General features: G+C 37.4%; 2 protein-coding genes across 7 annotated transcripts in view; one reads left to right on the top strand and one right to left on the bottom strand.

The window, feature by feature from the left end:
* The window catches only part of LOC5566138 (golgin subfamily A member 6-like protein 22), a 165,230-nt gene that overhangs the window by 137,618 nt on the left and 7,938 nt on the right, over positions 1–19,674 (bottom strand). The window lies entirely within an intron of this gene.
* LOC5566142 (phosphatidate phosphatase LPIN3) lies at positions 1,586–19,331 on the top strand. Of its 3 annotated transcripts, none has more exons than XR_002499303.1 (7): positions 1,586–1,788; positions 13,695–16,127; positions 16,195–16,333; positions 16,398–16,610; positions 16,674–16,777; positions 17,162–17,671; positions 18,052–19,331. XR_002499303.1 is itself a non-coding variant. In XM_021839666.1 (6 exons), the coding sequence occupies exons 2-6, from the start codon at positions 13,774–13,776 to the stop codon at positions 18,299–18,301; spliced, it is 3,060 nt and encodes a 1,019-aa protein (XP_021695358.1). In that variant the 5' UTR covers positions 1,587–1,788; positions 13,695–13,773; the 3' UTR covers positions 18,302–19,331. The 3 variants fall into 3 exon arrangements, 1 of the variants encoding a protein (XP_021695358.1); XR_002499304.1 differs by lacking the exon at positions 1,586–1,788 and adding an exon at positions 12,628–13,094; XM_021839666.1 differs by lacking the exon at positions 17,162–17,671 and having other exon boundaries at positions 1,587–1,788.

A 19,674-nucleotide genomic window follows, 5' to 3' on the forward strand; every position in this document is an offset into this window, starting at 1 on the left:
GCTATGTTTTTGGACATAAAATGGAAATGTTCCCCAAGAAGCCCTCGTGGAACCTGTGCCTGGAGATCTGGAGTGGCCACATCTGTTCGTACCGAGCTTTTTCTTCTTTTATTGACATGTTCTATCGAATTCACGAAGATTGATACGTCGCACGGTATGTTTCTGACAAAAACGGCAATGTCCTCAAAGATGCCCTGATGGAATCTGTGTCAGGTGCTGTGGAGTGGCCACATCTATGGATATTTAGTTTATTCTTCCTTTATGGACATGTTCCTCCGAATTTATGAAGATTGAGACGTCGCACGGTATGTTTTGGACATAAAACGGAAATGTCCCCAAATAAGCCCTCGTGGAACCTGTGCCAGGATCTGGAGTGGCCACATCTGTTGGTACCGGAGTTTTCTTCTTTTATTGACATGTTCTCTCGAATTATCACGAAGTTTGATACGTCGCACGGTATGTTTCCAACAAAAAATGGAAATGTCCTCAAAGAGGCCCTGGCGGAACCTGTGCCAGGTGCTCTGGAGTGGCCAAATCTGTTGAAATTTAGTTTATTCTTCCTTTATTGACATGTTCTCCCGAATTCATGAAGATTGAGACGTCGCACGGTATGTTTTGGACATGAAACAGAAATGTCCCCAAACTGGCCCTGGCGGAGCCGGCTACGATGTTCCGGAACGGTTCACTTTTTCAAATTATGTTGAAATGATGATAATCGACCATTATCTCACGTTTTACATAAAAACTTGTGTTGTAGCTGCAATAAATAAAAAAATAATCCCATTTCCAGAATTTGGTACCCTCTTGACCCCAGTACAACCCGGAATATCTCCGGCATGGTTCCGAATACAGAATTGTCCATTTATGACAAATAACTGAAACCTTTTTAAAGTAAACTGAGGGTGGTTTCGAAACAATCGAATGGAAATTGACGAAATGGCAGCTGTTTGAAAATGCCTTGTCGGAGGCCGGTAACGTAAAGGTTAATAGGCAGCGTCCATTTATTACGTAAAGCTAAAATTGAAATTTTTTGCCCCCCCCCCCCCCTCCGTAACGCTTTTTGTATGAAACATTTCAATTTTTTGTATGAGCTGTAACGCTTGAGCCTACTACCCCCCCCCCCCTCCCCCTAGAGCGTTACGTAATTTGTGGATGCCGCCATAGGCCTCAACTCGGTTCCAGTTGAATATAGAAATGAGACTTTTTAAGGAAAAGGCCACATTTGCGATGAGTATCCTAGTTAGCGAGACATGAGATTTTTTCAACTATCATGCATATTTTTGAATGATTAATGTATGCTTCAGTAAGAATAGACTCTTTTACACTAAATTCAGCAGAAACCCGATTTGTTTACATTTTGGATTTGATGCCTTTTCAATTGTTGGTCTTGATTTGCGTTAATTTGTGATAAAAAAGCCAGTGGGCACTTTATTTTGGTGATTACTGTATGTACCGGAATGAATCAAGAATGTTCCTTTTCCACCCCTGCTCAAACACCATCAGTTCATCACCAACGATTCATTCAGTTCATCTCGCAGTGCATGTTCATTTTTTAGTAATGTCAAAAACGGATGATTAATCGCATGCAGTTTATCAGTTTCAGCTGTCATCTTCTGCTCCGCGTTCAAAGTTCAGTTCTCCGTCGCCGTCGTCTAAGTTAAGTTGAATGGAACAAAAAGAAAAGTGCGAAATTTGAGGATTTTATATAAATTTTGCACAGAAAACCGTTGTTGCTCGTTAATTTAAACCTAATCCATCGTTGAGCGAGACATTACCACGGAATTCAAGGTAAGAGTTTAACTAGGTATTTACCCATCAGAAGGCGTCTCTAGAAAAATCAATATCGATAGGAAAATTTCAATCGAAAGTCTGCATGACTTGTTCTTGAAGATTCGAAAGTAGTAAGAGAAGTCGAAGTAAAACATTCACAGTATGGTGTTATAGTTTTTCGTTTAGTAACTGAAGCTTGAAAAAAATGTCTATGCTTGCATTTACAGGATTAAGTTGATTAAATCGATTTATCGAACGACATCCATCTTGTGGCAATGTCGCGATTGATCGATACTAGATTAGTTAATATTCCGCAGCTCAGAAATGCTTCTATTTGTTTAAAGATAAACATATATAGCTGTTCAATTATTGTTCTGTTTCGCAATTAGTTTTTCTTTATTTTGTTTGTAAATGACACTCTTGCAGTTAAGCTTGTTATAAGCCTTATGTTTGATGCACTTTGGGCCGCATAAGTGTTAGTGAAAGAGTCCCAAACAGGTGATTCGGACGCTAAATCGTACGATGTCTGGCCACACACAATGACCACTCCGTAGGTATAGGTTTTCCTGGTCTGGTCCGGTTGAAAATTCTTACTTTAGCAGTGTTTTGAAAGCGATCAGGTTGCTGAGAGGTCACACTATTCTACACATGAAAAGGCGAAGGCAAAAAAGAATTATTGGCCAAACTAAACGAGCACACAAATGCCGGGTGTTGCCACAAGTTTGCACATGTGCAGAACTAGCATTAAGAAGGCACGTTTTTTTTTATATTACTGACCGGAAAGTCGTCTGAGACAATTAAAAATAATTATAATTATTGTGCTGGCCAAACCATAATATGAAGAATCACAATTTCATCATAAACTTCCTCGTTTGGTTTCAAACACTATGTTTTATATGTTTTCTCCAAGGAAAATCACTATAAAACTAATAATATTTATTATTATTATTATCTTTATTATCGAGACTTTCAGGCGAAGGCTGGTTCGTCTTTCACTAATAATATTAATGCATTGCAATAATTTTCATGTTTTAGTGAGAGCAAATTCAAACTCTGTTCAATGTTGACCTATCCTGAAAAAAAGATAATACGAAAGGTTTAATACCAAAATTAATGCAATACAGCTCATATGACTACGTGACCCCACTACAGGGCTGGTAGCAGGTCTCGTTTAAGAGATTTGTTTATTCCTGTTCGGATTCGCTACTGTGACCTGGCTTTTAGATCTATTATGACTTCATCCGTATCCTAAGTGTCATTGAGGGATAATACAGTATCGATTTCGAAACAGTTCTTGTTTTGTTTCCTCAGAAATATCTGAAGGAATTATTTAAGTTACAATAAGGTGTCGCTATTTAGACCCTTCTAGAATTAACTCGCCCTTTACAAATCATAAACGAAACATTAGTACTGATATTAGACCGTGCATCGCAAACCTAGATTCATATTAGTGCTGCAATCAAATTATTCTCCGGAGACTACAAGACAGTAGAGTGATGCAAATTTTGAAATTTTTGCTCCCCTATGCCTTAACGATTTTAATTATGGTAAATAGCATCCTTTCAAAGTTTGAAGTGATTCGGAAGAAATTTGACTGTGCACACGCCATTTGAAGTTTATATGGAGATTACTATGGAAAACGCCAATCTTTTGTGTTCAGTCCTCTATCTCTTCGTCATAACATTTTATGGAAAAGTGAACACACTCATCCTATTTGAAAATTTCCCAGCTACAACTTTGCCGAAGACCACTTTTTGATTGGACGTCAGGATAAATTGTTATTCATCATCGTAAACTTGGTTTGCATGTAGCATGCTACACCAACTGTTCGGCAGGCAACAGTGGTACTCCTGGCGGGAAGAATAGATCAAAGTAATCTAGGCTACTATGTTCTACAGCAAAAAAGCAGTGTTGCTCTGAAAGTAATTGAATGATCATCTCAGCATGATTTAGACTTTGTTATCAATAATAACAAATTATCCTTACATCCCATCAAAATGTGGTCTTCGGCAAAGTTGTAGCTGGGAAGTTTTCACATTAGATGAGTGTGTTTACTTTTACATGAAATGTTATAACGAAGAGACAGAGGGCTGAACACATAAGATTGGTGTTTTCCATAGTAACCTCCATATAAACTTCAAATGGCGTGTGCACAGTCAAATTTCTTCCGAATCACTTCAAATTTTGGGTGAATGATTTTCATCATAATTGACATCGTTTAAGCATAGGGGAGCAAAAACTTCAAAATTTGCATCAGTCTAACGAGACAGTGTTGCATTTGAACGCGTTCAGTTTGCGTTCCAGTTCAAACCTTTGAACGAGGGATCCAGTAGGCTTGAACATTGGCTTGAAGCTCACAAACTTGAACCTGTGCGAGCTTAAAATTGAACGCGAAATGAAAACTGTCGTCATGGCAGGTGCACGACATATTTCAATGCGGAAGTTTTGCAAAGATGTTGAGAAACATTTGAGGTTCCATATATTGATAATGATATGAATGCAAAATATTCTGATGTAGTTTGTTTTTCGGCTTTTTAACATTAATGTGCATTTTGAAGTGAATAGGCCGTTCATTAGCAGGTGCAGAATTTTGCACGAAAGTTCAATGTCTACAAGGTTCTTGTGCTAAATTAGATCGTGTTCAGTTAATTTTTGGCTTGCGTTCAGTTTCAAATGCATCACTATTTACTACGAGAAACCAGGGGCTCCTTATTACCAACAAGAGCGTTTTACATAAGGAGGTTCGTACAGTAATAAGGATTATCTCATGTTTCTTGAATACCGGTTAGTACAGTAATAGAGTTAGTACATTCAGAGATTTCTAATCCATTTTGTATCACTTGTGTCAAGGTTAGCCTTGGTTTTCTGGTTCTCCAGATGTGTGCTCTTGTAAATGTAAGGAGACTTCGATACATTTTCACCTTAAATTCCAAAACGATAACCCAAGAATGCAAGAAGAAATATGCTGGAATTTGGTTCAGTAGATCTCATCTCGTAATGCACTAAAGGCGAATAACCTTCGTTACGGGAATTTAAGAGACTTGGTCTCTATACTATTGTAAATTTCTAACAGGTCGTCTATTCGTTTACAGAAATGAAATTCCCTGGTGATTTCAAGAATTTTGATTCTTGGCTATAAATAAGAAGGATTCTCTAACCTACATTCTGAAAAAATCTTAACAAAACTCTTTTGACACATACACTGCATATGAGCCACTGCGGCTCATTTTTACCTAAACATTATTCAAAGAATTTGTCAAAAGTTTGTCCAGGACTAACGCTACATTGAACCCTTCTTTTTTTATTACAACTACTTCTATACCAGTTCCTCTACTTCCTACTCAGATCATGGAACGGGCTATAACATATTTTGACGAATTTTGAGGAAATACAAATGTTTGCTAATTTTTTAATTTTGTCGTCAAATATATGGATTTGAAGTGACTTCAGGCTAAACAAAATTCGGTCATAATTTCATTGAGAAAGGCAATATAAAATATTATTTCAATTTACAAAACCTACTTAGATTTTCAAAAGGACATATAGCTTAGTCACTGGCCCAGCAACTCGAGCTGACAATCTGCTTAGAAAAGAAGAAAGAAGATAAAAAACGTAAAAAAACCTGTCACAAATTCCTCTAGTGAATCGATCTAAAATGAAAGACTTTCATCAGACGGTCACCTAGAAATTTATTCTAGTTTTCTGCAAACACCTGACATCTGGGCTTTGAAATCTTTGTGAATGTTGCCATTCAACATTGCAATAATCATTCTAACGTAAAAATATCCAAGAAAAAAAATAATGGCCTTTTTTATTTTTTTTTTTATAGCTAAACTAGTAGTATTTTGTCGATTATGAAACACAACATGAGGGCCACATTGCACTAAAATTTAAAACAAACTCGCGTGCCGCACGAAAGCATGGGAAAGGCCAAAGTTTGGTCATAGACAAACATACGTAACACTTAGAAAAAATCTCGATCAAAATCATAGTCCCGAGGACATGTACGCCCAATGCTAAAATCGGTGTGTTTGGCCGACAGGCCAACAGATGGCGGTAGTTTGTAAACGTCAAACACGAACTAAAACGATGCGAGCGCTACGGGTGATGGATTGGCCACCTATAATATTGTTGAATCGACCGTTAAAACGGTGGTCGATTGAAAATGATGAGAGTGTGACATCTTGTTGTCTGTGGTTTGGTAGTCACTGTTCTATAACGAAGGAATAAAATGACATTAGGGGACCCCAGATGGTTACCCGGGGCAAGACGAGCAGTCCTAATTTTAATTTTATTAAAATATCGTTTTACTCTGTTGCATTGAAGTTCATCCAAATACTATGCTTGACAAAATTATTGGAAATAATATGAATTTTAAAATGTGTGTAAATTATCATAAGTTTTTTTTTCGGTAGCGATAGGGGTAGTACTGGCACTCTTAATCTGCCCTAAGCTCCTTCCCAGCATTTGCTTTTATAAGCCTCTATTGCGTTCATCAAACAGACGTTCCTAAGCAATGTTGCTCAAATGGTCACTGTGTACCCTTGCAGCAATCAGCCCTTACCGTATTTTTGCAGTCTAGTACTTTAGACTACTATCAAACTATGATAAGGCCTGAAATGCTACTAGAGTGGTTAAAGTGAAGAACGAAATAGTTTTATTAAAAGGTCCTCATTCCCCATTTCATTTCATCACTCACTATTGTCACTTTTATTTTCGACACTATCACGTTTATCACCGATTATCACTCATCAACTTTCAGATATACTTTCCATTATATCACCTTTCACATCACACCATTTTCATATAAATTTATTGTTATTAGCATTTACCATCTATAAGCATGACTAAGTAATTAAAACATATTCAATTTAAATGTTTCATTATTTTTGTTGCTGTAGAGTCATTACTATTCAAACTACAATTTAGCACTATCAACAAAGTTACAGTAAAACAAAATCACTTCGATTCATTTTTCTGCACTCGCTGTCATTATTAACACTTTTATCATGCATGTTTGAAGAACTAGGCAATAATGTTTATATTCAGAGAAATGATTGCAAAATGTATTATGGCCTTTATTAAATTAGTAGAGTTCTCATCATTATACATCATCATTATTATATTTCTAACAAAACTATCAGAATCACTTCCAGTTTCATTTTCAAATTTTCATCACCATAGATTTTATTATAAACACACTATTAGCACCATCAAAATCACTAGATTTAATAACAACAAGTGTTACGCGCAGTTCCACCAAACACCCATTCTTATGTTGCATTATAAAACGATTGATCACACGTTAGCTTCGAAACTTAACAACCATTACTGATTAGTACAAAGGATGCTACAGCTCGTGGTAAACGAACTGAACCATCAACAACCAGCACTAGTTTATAAGTAACCAATGAGCCCTGGCGGTCCCTCCGTTCGAAGAGGACCTGATAATATGCCGAAACATATTAACAGATCCTCCGCCTGACTGCAGCCGTTTCATGATAAATCATGAACCGTTAGAGGTGTGCCAAAGTATTGGGAAGGTGATATGTTTCACAGACGGGTATTATTATGGTGCACCTTCTACTTTGGCACCGTCAAACCCTGTGATCGTGGCCAGGGATGTAAATTATCATAAGTTATGAAAACATTAACTTTTCTTATAACATTTAATTAACCGGAACGAAATAATTCTTTTGTCTTCTAACAATATTTTAACCAAATTTCTTATTAATCAGCCAACATCTAAGCCTATTGATCTTTTAGTCTTTTAGTATATAAAGAAAAACAGTACTTCACTTGATGTAAGTAAGATGAGCACCACTTATGGAAATCAGATTTGTTTATGTACTTCAAATACGCTTAGCAATGCTAGGTTAATGCTTTAGCTTTATTACATCTCTTGGTTAGCTTGTATTCATAAAATTGATCCGTTATACAGTCGTTTCTCATAATTTCCTTCCATTTTTAGTAAAATAAAAAATAGTAATGTATTTATATCTACAAACTGTGAAATGATTCAAGAGTTTTCTGCTCGAACAAAATTTAAAAAGTATAGCTTGATGCAGAATATAAAGTGCATATCAATGATCTATCGAAAAACTAAATAAAGTGTAATATAAATTTATACGTTTGGTATAGATCTCAGATTTTTTTAATGTGCTTGTTAAACTACGAGTTTTCTACAAACCGAAACCAGAGATTCAAAATATTGCCTATATCCGATCAATTTATATTCGTCCCGTAGATGGCAATAAGAAGGCACTGTTGTCAGAATTTCCCTCTTCATAATGCTTCATTTTACCTGTTATAATTAGTTGACTGAATCTAATCTAATAAATATCTATTAAAGTAGTATTTTGGATGAATGACTGTTTAATAATGTTTCAAATAATATTCCAATATTCAATCAAGCTTCTGGGCTTTTTTAAAACTAATACTTGTAGTTTTGAAGTCACTTTTTGATCATTTTAGTCACTATTATTTTGCTGTCTGGCCGCTACCAGCCCTGGGCTTAACCATTCGCCCTTGAGTATCTCACATTGGTTCACTGTACTGAGTAGTTAAAGTGTATCTCAACAACGGTAGATACTCGCCCCAATGCCGCTAGTAAAAAATCGTAAAATTGTCTTCGCTAATCTAATTGATCGCTGCTAGTGTTCCCATTACGCCTTCTATTGACGTCACAGGTGTGTCTTGTGAGCCGACTGATAAAGCCATGCTACATTTATACTGCGTCGTATTATTTATGCGGAAGCGGACCAACCGGGGCATGGCAATGTGAATGAGAAATGTTGTTTGCCTACCTCTACCATCCATTCAACCATCGAACGCGGTTCTCTCCCAGGCGCCAAGGCGTCCCAAGTGACGGCGATTGTGATGATGGTACGATTTCAACTCGACTTCTGATTGGCTACTTTAGTGGAGGCGCGTACTTCGCATAGTCGTTCGACTAGACTTGTTTTCGCCCTGAAGTGTTGCAACTCGTCGTGCCAAGATTTTGTTGCAAGTTGTTTATGAGCGTAGTTTAGATAAACAACGTTTGCATATTTGTCGGGACAAGCCTGCAAGACGGCGATGTCGTTTGAATGATACATTTCATTCATTGACAAAGTGTTATAGATTTTTGACTATTTTACCATGCATTAGCACAATTTATTAAATTGAATATGGTTTATTACTCAATACTTATTGCATATTTTGAGTAAACGCTTCTTACAGTGCAATTCTGTATGCTTCTATTGTGAAACAATCAGAGATAATTTATTATATACAAACTATTTTTAAGAGGATTACAATTTGAAGGGGTTAACGAAAGACAGGGCAACTGATATTGCAACTCGGACATCGATGCGATTTAAAAACCAGTCGAATCAAAATAAAACTTATCGAACAGGCAGTCTTATTTAGATAACATGTACCTTTTACCTAGTACATGTCCTCCTTTTTGATTAAATCTCTATATTTCCCTTTTTTCTTACGATGACGTTGTTGTCCGAACCAAATCTTTTGAAAGGTGAGTGCTTGCTTCCCTTGTCTCAGGTTAATCATTTACGGTAATTCTCGATTAAACACATCTTGCCAAAAATGCCGAGGACGGTGAAACTCAAAAGAACCGCCAATAAAGTAAAGAAGTGTGCATATCAGAGGATCCCTTTGTTCACAACATCGAAACGAAAAAAGTTATGACAATTATGAGAGTCAACAACTTTTCGGCGAACAGGTTTATCCGGAGAAACAGGGTATTTGGGGAACTGGCGTTCAGGGAACGACATTTGGGAAACAAAAATTCGGGGAAAAGTAGCACAACCGTTCAAAATTAGCTGCCCTTACATATGTCATAATAGAGAGTCGGTTATGGACCCTTTGCGAATTATGGACCCCCAATAGAAAAACATAAAATTAACACTCAACGCAACCTTATTCCTATGAAAAAACACCGGGGCAACTTCGATTGCATTGTTAGTCAGCAATTTCAGGCAAAATATTTGATTTGAGGTGCATAAATGCAGATATTTGAACAGTTTTGTAAATGAAACCATACAAGAGGGTCCATAATAAGCATTTCCAGGTGGGTCCATAATAGGTACGTCGGCAGCGAGCCGAATTACATGGGAATCAAATGGAGGGTCCATAATAGGAAACGTCAAATTTGCAAACATTCCTATTATAGACCCCGGGAGCGAGGTAGGGATCCCTAGTAATATTCTTAGTTAGATGCTAGCTCGATTTCTATTGAAATTCATGGCAAATTGTTAAATATCTTTGTAGAAATCCTAACGGGAATCCAGGAGATAGTCGATCAGTTACTTCAAAAGTCTTATTCAATTCTTCGTTTGGCAATGAGATTTTTAATGGATTCTATTCTAAAGATTCTTTGCATTGTTTTTTTCTCGTAACTATCATATTCCTAGAAGTCGTTAAGCTGAACTGGCGAATTTCATAAAAGATCTTAGTGATTTCCTATCGGAATCTTAGGCAGATGCCTAAGAAAATATTGTTTTGTGGATTCCTGGAGATGTCGATACTGATTCTTGGTAAAGCCTTGTTTGGATTACTAAGTTTACTCGTCTAAACTATGACTATGACAGTCTTTATGAGATGCTCAGGCAGCTGTATTAGTAAATGCGCAGCTATTCAACAAGACCAAGCTAAGGATCATGGGTTCGAATCCCACCGTTCGAGAATCCTTTCGTAAAAAAAATCTTCTCGACTTCTCAGCGTATATAGCAAACGATATACAAAAGCAAAAAAAAATATCAATTTGCAAAGATAGCTCTCAGTTAATAACTGTGGATGTGATCATAAAAACACTAGGCTGAAAAGTAAGGTCTGTTCAGATGTCAGACGAAGAACGAAATGTAGTTTGTATGTTTTCTGATTTACAACGGATCTAGTCATTTTCAACGTGTTCTTCGAAGTATGAATAAATTGTGAGATTTTTTAGGTATTCTAAAAGATTTTCGTTTAATTCTTGATGATATAGTTAGCAGGAGTCCAGGGAAAATGCTTTTTTGGATTCATCGCCCTCATTCTTGTTTACGGCGAACCCAACTTTCTATAAAATCCTATTTGTTTTTGTCTATCCAGGGACATCCCGGGACGAAAATCCCGAAGATTTCGAAGAAATTTCGGGATTTTCCGTATTCCAGGATATAATTTTAAAATTCTGAAAATCCCGAGATTGCCGGGATAATTGTAAAATCTAATAAAAACCTAAAATGTTAAGGCAGAACGATAGCAATTTTGCATGGAGGAATAAACAGTAACAACAAAATCTAATATGAAAAAGAAAAAAGTCAATTAGATTTAAAAACCGTCTCGCATACTCGTAACTTGTCGGGATACAAAAAACTTTTCAAAGACTTCAATGAAACAATTAGAACATATAAAAAAACGTCTCATTACGTATTACGTATTTTTTCTGTTAAGAAAATTACAAAAAAGGCGTAATGTCAATTTTTGAAATTTGTCTAAAAATTACTATCGTTAAACCGATATTGCCTTTGAACTCGTGAAAGGAAAAATCGGTGAACAATATTTGTTGAAATCCAAGTTATGACTGAGGGGTGCTGTGAGAATTCGAATTTTATTCAAATGGGAGCCTCCAAAGTTGACCATTTTGTATGAAAAAGCGATAATGTTGCAAATGTTGTGTTAATATTGGGTAAGTATAAGCAGATTACCACAATATATGCTACTTATAAATATGATAAAGTAATCTATAAATGTGATAGTAACTACTGTCAGATTAGAAACAGAAAGTATGTAAGACCTAAGCTATCAATATGTACACATTGTCAGATGTTTGGCTTGAACCTGGCAGCTGTTCAAACATTTGTTTGAAAGTAACAGAATTTCACTAGTTCACTTATGTTTGGCTCTCAGTCAATTATTTGATCCCGTATACTACAAGGCCTGGTCAGGTCTGAAACATTTCCAATAAGAACAACATCCGTAGAATGTGTCATATCAAATAGATTAAAAGTCATTGAAATCTTGATTGAAATCGTCATCTCAATTATTTGGACTGGGTTGAGCCTTCGAATTTTTTTTTCGCAATCCTATTTTTAGTGAAAAAAACAACGTTTTGGGACACTCGAATAATGTACCAACAACCACCTTGACCATACAGAGCATACCATATGCTTAATTATGTGCGATCAAAACAAACCCACTCGGGATGCTGCTTTTACTTATTCCACTCTTCCTTTTGCATCACTGCTAAAAATTCTGCGTAGTAGATTTAGATAATAAACACATTCACTCGGCAGATAGACGCAGCAGCACGTTCAAGGTCCAACAAGGTTTGAAAGAGCGCGTGAAAAGGCTTCGAGTGTGTGTTGTTTGTAGATCCGATCGTGTTTACTACCGTTTAGATCCCGTTATTTTCAGTGGGTGTTGAATTATCTTATCAGTGTTTCACTCATGACAATGATTGCCTACAGTAAGTTATACTGATAAAGATGGGTGAGGTCTAAATGCAAATACCTAATCAATTTGACCACATACAATAATCAACAATCACCTTGAAGATCGCATTAGGCGCGTAAATTTATTTTTAAAGTTCAGCATTTTTCCTTTCGCTTCTTTTCAGAGTAAAATACATTTAAAGCAAATACATTTGCAAAATACATTCAAACATACGAGCGGAAGCATACTGTATAGAATACTAAATACCTAATCTTTGCATATTAGCGCAAGAGAGTGCTCAGGGTGGACGAACAGTATTGCATGTCTACAATCCGCTTTGGACTGTCGTCCACACACACATACAGAATAGCGGGTTAATAATAATTTATACCCTCTGATGTGGGGATCTAGCTGCTTGAAGACGGTCTAGCTGGGCTCAGTTAGCCGGTAAATGTCTTACGGAACGCAAGCAAGTGGAAATACAAGCACCTATATCTAGTGAATAAGACGACGACCGCGAAATCTGTCTTTGCATTCAGCGCGGTCAGACATCTATACGTACGTACTTTAAGTTAGTACGGCACGAGAAGATGTGCAAAAAATGGGGAAAATTGTGTTTACGTAGAAACCTATATAATTATAAATAAATAGAAGAGAAGCATTTTAGTGAGTCAGAAAACCGCACGTGATATTTTTTAGTAAATGGAAATAAAGTGTTCTCGATTAATCTATTTATAGTGTGAAAAATACAAACTTTTGCCAAAATCCTATATTGTTTTTGATGTGTGATCATTTGCCTCTAAACATCGTTACTTCTATGAAGACTACGGTATCATCTGCTTTACTTCCGCTTGTGCCTCAGAAGATTATTTTTAGCAGATTACTGATCAACAACTTCCTTCAATAGAAAGGTAGGTCACATTGTCAGCAAGTTATATTTTTCACGACTCTTTCTCTCTTCGCATGACGTTCAGGATTTCAAGCAATTCAAAGACGACAAATGCGCTTCTATAGCTTGGAGACGGTGTCTCGTAATAAATAAAAATAACGAAGGGACGGTAGATTGCTATAGGTAGAAATGAGTTGTGATGTTTGCGCCTCTCGGTGCGAATGATTCAATGATTTATTGGATTCGTTGTTTCATTCCATATGGCGAAGGAAACCCGGTCAGAATGATGGTCTTCCTACCAAACAACAATCGAATAGCCACGTCGAAGGAAGATAACGTTTATCACAATCTACCTCGACGAGTTTGTTTCCAAAGGTCAAACTCCAAAAATCTGTGGATGGAGCATTGTCATTTACTGAACCAGTTTCCCCTATGTACGTGAGCACTATGAGGAAACGTTGGTCAGCAAGAACAGCACGCGTGTAAATTGTTCTATACACCTCGTGTAATCATTCTATAACTTTAGTCGTGGTGTCATGACGCAGACTCTGACTTAATTATAATTTGTCCCAGTTGATACCAATTGCATATTGATTATTCTCTTGTCTCTCTTTCATTGCAGGCTCAGTGTGTTTGAAACACCTCAGTTAAACTTGTTGAATCTAGTACAGTGTGATAAGTCTACGAGACATTAACTCAAAATGAATAGTATCGCAAAAGTGTTTAACAACTTCAAGGAGTTCTATAGTGAAATCAATGGTGCTACGCTGACTGGGGCGATAGATGTAATCATAGTAGAGCAGCCAGATGGATCATTTGTGTGTTCTCCCTTCCATGTGCGCTTCGGAAAGCTTGGAGTTTTACGGAGTCGCGAGAAAATTGTAGATATTGAAATAAATGGCGAACCGGTTGACATACACATGAAACTAGGTGAATCTGGTGAAGCCTTTTTTGTCGAAGAGTGTCTCGAAGAAGATGGTGAAGTTCCAGCTCATATGGCAACCTCGCCAATTCCTACTAGTTCGTTCATTGAGTTCGCTCGCGACACTTCAATTGTGACAGTTACGCAAAATTTAGAAGATGAGAATATACCAAGACCAAGGCGTAATTCGATCGATTTATCAAAAGAAAATACCGAATCAGATAAATCCAAATTTGAGAATCAGAAATCCGATTTCAACCATCGACGGCACACTGATAACACTACAGGAAGGCCCGATTTGACTTTGACCAAGAAAGAATACACTACTCAGAAGATTCGCCAAGAATGGGCTGAAGCAGAACAGGAGCAAATCTTCCAAATGGACGGAATTGAAAATTCGACAACTGATTGGCAGAATAGCACATTGCTTCCGCCTAACAACGAAGAAGACAAACATTTTAAACCAATCGAAACAGTTCCTACCTCAACGGAATCTAAAATAACAAATTCGGAGCTAGCTTCTCAAGAAGATCAACAGGCACAGTTGCTAGAGGACAAGACTAATGCGGATTCTAAATCAAAAAAGAAACGCAGGAAGCGATCGATTATGAAGAAGAAAAATTCTCAACGCAAAAACTCGTCCAGCAGTTCTGGAGGATCAAACCATTCGGATCCGAACGATGGCGTTGAAACAGATAGTATTACTGCATCGCAACCTACTGCCTCATCAGCTAGTGGATCTCCCAAGGAAGGTGAACCTGAAAATTTAACAGCTACTCCAGCAGAAAATGCACCAAAAGAAATTCCAGAGCTATCAAACCGAGGTCATGAATTAGATATTCATTTCTTCAGTGATACTGAAGTTACAGCTGGTGTTAGTCCACGCCAATCTCGCCCTTCAACTCCGATACAAAGTGACACGGAGTTTGAAATTTCACAACGCGAGAATGTTGAAGGCGATAGCATGTCCGCTTCTTGGAAGTGGGGAGAACTCCCAACAAAACCAGAAGAGATTGAAGATTTGAGTACCTCTCAGGGCAAACAAGCTCAACGTAATTCAATGCTAAGTGGTTTGATGAGTTTTATGAAATATAACAACAAGAAAATGCGGAAAAATGTTCCAGATGGTTTGTATCTTTCGGATCTTGACGAATCTTTGGACCCTGAAGTGGCTGCTCTCTACTTTCCACCCGTTTCATCTAAAGCACAGCATGCTCAAACTGAAGAAGACAGAGAAAGTGGCAATGGGACATCTCTGCCGCATAGTCCGACATCGCTCGAAGGTGTGAAGAGTCTGGATTCCGATTTTGACGATAACAAGGATAAACTTTCGTTAGATTTCATCGCTCTTTCACTCTGTGGTGGTTTGGACAGTGGTACACCAACGTATGAAGAATTTGAAAAGCATCGTCTTCAGTACGCCGATGTCTGTAACAGTCCGACCATTTTTTCATCACCGGATCTAGTAGTGAGAATCAATGACAAATACTGTTCATGGCAAGCCGCTTGCCCTCAGGTGATGACTATGCTTGCATTCCAAAAATCTCTTCCCACTGAGCAAGCCGAAACTCCTAGCAAACCGAAATCACTGGACGTCGCTACAGCTGGTTCTGTAGAAGCTGATGCACAATCCACCAAGCAACAAGTTTCGCAGACATCTTCGGAAGCCAATCGAGGAGGACGTTGGTGGTATTGGCGTAGATCGAACGACAAATCAACCATGAAAACCGAAAATGAGACTGAACAACAGTCGAAAACTTCGGCTATAGCTACTCAGACTTCTCGATCCAATACTCCGGAAGATGTTGGAACAATGACAGAAAGTTTCAGCAAGACTAAAGAGGATGGATATAATGGATCTCTAAGTTCGGAAGATTCTGAGCTGCCCTCAGATCAGCCAACAAACCAGGAGCTCATTTTGAACAAATCGGACAGTTTCATTGAGAAATACCGAAAAACGCTTCGCCTGTCGTCCGAACAAATCGAAAGCCTCAATCTTAACGATGGTATGAATGAAATCGTATTCAGTGTAACCACTGCCTACCAAGGAACCACTCGTTGCAAATGCTATTTGTTCAAGTGGAGATACAACGACAAAGTTGTTATCTCTGATATCGATGGAACCATTACAAAGTAATGTTTTAACGCTTAAACGAGAACTGACTGAAATTCGCTAACCATTTTCATTATCTTCCTACAGATCTGATGTTCTTGGGCATATTCTACCAATGGTCGGCAGAAACTGGGAACAAATTGGCGTCGCCCAGCTCTTCTCGAAAATTGAAGAAAATGGCTACAAAATGTTGTACCTTTCAGCACGTGCCATTGGCCAAGCGAAGGTAACGAATGGTAATTTTTATACCTGTTTCAAATACTGAAAGCTTTGTTTCTATTTATTCCCAGACTACCAGAGATTATTTGCAGTCTATTCGGCAGGGAGATGTGAAGTTACCGGATGGTCCGTTGCTCCTAAATCCTACCTCGCTAATGTCAGCCTTCCATCGAGAAGTTATCGAAAAGAAGCCGGAGCAGTTCAAAATAGCTTGTCTTAGTGACATTCAAGCTCTGTTCCCTGATAAAAACCCCTTCTACGCGGGATATGGCAACAGAATAAACGTAAGTATTTATTTGATTTTGTTGGTAGACAGTTTTATCATTTTTCGTTCAATTCTTCAACAGGATGTCTGGGCTTATCGTGCAGTTGGAATACCCATCTCTCGCATTTTCACCATCAACACAAAGGGCGAACTGAAGCATGAATTGACGCAAACATTCCAATCTACGTAAGTATCTTGTATAAGCCATTCGGCACACTGCACTGTGGTAGAACGTGTGTGACGTCATTGTGGGATGTTGTCGCATTTAAGCTTTCCTATGTCATACGGGTTCACATGTAAAGTTGAAAAAAGAATCAACTAACAAATACACAATTGGAAACAAAGGTATACAAAACACTACACAGTCAATTATTGTGGCAATCTATGAGTACCACTTGCAAATTTTGTACAAAACGTCATCTGATTGATCACTAACACATATGTTTCTAGCTTATAAGCTTTAGTTTTACTTAGTTCTAATAAGTTTTTGTTTTTTCTTATTATTTTTTATTTACTCTACCGAAATGCTTCCACAAACAAAACAATTGTACAAATTGTAAAACTACACAGCTATGCGGGGCAGTCATTGGTAGTCAATGATATATTTCCGCCCATAATACGCGAGTCGTCATCAGAGTCTGATCAGTCAGACTACGATCAATACGACGACAATGACGACGACCATGACGAAGCCGATAGCTGCTTCGAAGAAGCTGATTTTGAAAGAACTGATTCAATGCAACGAATTAATAGCAAACCAAAATTTAAACAACGATCCAGTGGTCGTTGCCCAGAATATGACCAACCGGAATTGCAGTTTCCATGTGATATAGAGTACTAGATGACCACGAGGGGCGACCTAGGCTAAAAGTGATAAGACTGATTTTGAAGCAGAGTAGATTTACATAACTGCTATTTTGATTAATTACAAAGCACGCTAGAGGCTTATGTACGTTCTATTTTTGATGGTAATGGAATCGTAACGCTAGTCAACGAAAATGACTTTTTCCCTAGCGATGTAGGCTTGTATATGAATTTATACTAGCTTTTCCATTAGTTTCTGCCATCAATTTGCTACGGGTAAGCAAATGTATAGTACCTGATAAGAATATCATCTCCATCAAAGGTTCAACTTTAACAAATTTTAACATTTTTCAACGATTCGCAACAACGTTCATCATGGCTTCGATTTCATCGAATAACAAATCATTGAGGTTCATTTGGTTCACATATAATACTTCATAAGGTATCTTGATATTCGTTTGCAGAATGGTCACCAATACACAAAATTAGCAAGATACATTGCTTGGAATCACGGTTTGTCAAGGTGTAAATTTGATAACATTTATCTTTTAGAATTGGCTTGCATTTTACCTCATCCATTGCTTATCATTGTTCATTTATAATCCCCTTTGTATACATGTTATATAATTTTCTCTCTATATAACTTTTATTTACAGTTACGCAAACATGGCATACATTGTAGATCAACTATTCCCACCCATCAAACACATAGAAGAAGAGGATAGCGAGTTCACCAGTTTCAACTACTGGCGGGATCCAGTACCGGACATCGACTTGAATCTCGATTTGTCCAGCAGCTCTCAGAGTGGAAGCGGCAGTTCTACGCCGGTATCGCTTCTATCGGGAAAAGTAACTCCCACTAGCACACTGGTACAACAGGCTCTACCTACTATTCCGGAAAATTAAACCATCTTCAATTTCGTTTTCCAAAGATAAACATACTTTTAATCGCGTATCAGTATCGTATCAGACACTAAGTGGGTAAGAATAAATGTAAACGCATATAAACTACTAGCTTTCCGTACAGATATAGGCTTAAGCCATTATAATCGAATTATTGACAAAATCGAAACAAACATTGTGAACCACACCAATGCATCCTTCAATAGCTTAGTTCTTGTCTTGTCCTTGTATTAAATTATAGTTCAGTTTGTCATGTCTCTCTAGTTTGCCTTTGATAGGCACATGCATTAAAGTTCGCAGCACAGCCACGAAGAGAAACAAATATTAAAATGCTCCAAAGCAGTTTACAATAATAATATTGATTTATAAAAATTATGTATGAAATAATTAAAAAAAATGCTGACGTGTTTGTAACAATGAGTGCTGATCTATTACCAAGCACGAAATCAAGCGTTGCTGAGAATGATCAAATTTGCGATGATACGAAAATTCATCAAAGCATAGCGGATAGTGAATAAACTATTGTTGAGACGAGCAGATGGAACAGCGAGTCTGATCCAAATTGAGCTAGTAACATGTGATAATAATTTCTATTTATATTTTTTTTCGTTTTCATATATTTTAGTTTGTAGTTTTCAAATAAATAGCAGCATTACAAACAAACGTAAACAGTAGCAAGGTTTTATTTGTTCTTTTTTCATAATTTGCATGTGGCCCAACAACAGGCAAGTACCACTCAGTTACGCTATCTTTTCGGTGCGATAAGGCTTATCAGAGCAGAAAATTGATTTTATGGTTCTTACCATGCAAGTCATTTTGTATGCAATCGCTCAACCGGATGATGACAACACTACGGTGAATGAAAAAGCCTGTGCATCCAAATTTCGGTATGAACAACCATGCAATCTTAGAAAGAAAACCAATTTGTGTATGTTGTCGAAGTTTAACCATGACGGTGATGCGTAAGTTTGTCATTTCAAGCGCGTAAAGAAAAAAAAACAATGAATAGACGCTAAAGTACTGTGCTTCAGAAGGTTTGACTCATTTATTGTCCGAACTTAATTCCATGCAGGAAAACTAAACATTTAATGCTCATAAAAAATCACTTTCGGTACCTGAAGTAATTTTCTTAATCTTCACGCAAGCGAAGAGCCAAATCACTACGCGTATTTTGCTAAATCATAAAAAAGAGCCTTTGTCTAAATTTGCGGAGCTTCATACAGGAAGACGGGATTTGGGTCTAATGGCTACCGCTTCTGCTCCATAAGCAGAAGGTCATAGGTTTAATCCCAGGCCCGTCCCTTTCCTCGTACTTTGTAGTTATATATCTCTCACTTGCTTCTATCTTCTATTCTTAATCTATCACAAGCCAAGTA

The sequence above is a fragment of the Aedes aegypti genome, chromosome 2 (assembly GCF_002204515.2).
Source record: "Aedes aegypti strain LVP_AGWG chromosome 2, AaegL5.0 Primary Assembly, whole genome shotgun sequence".
Classification (NCBI taxonomy): Eukaryota; Metazoa; Arthropoda; class Insecta; order Diptera; family Culicidae; genus Aedes; species Aedes aegypti.

Excerpts from the sequence above, each read along its gene's own strand:
- LOC5566142 (XM_021839666.1), top strand. The coding sequence starts at position 13,774 with ATGAATAGTATCGCAAAAGTGTTTAACAACTTCAAGGAGTTCTATAGT. Across the intron at positions 16,334-16,397 it reads GTGCCATTGGCCAAGCGAAG|ACTACCAGAGATTATTTGCA; the intron begins GTAACGAATGGT and ends ATTTATTCCCAG. Across the intron at positions 16,611-16,673 it reads GATATGGCAACAGAATAAAC|GATGTCTGGGCTTATCGTGC; the intron begins GTAAGTATTTAT and ends ATTCTTCAACAG.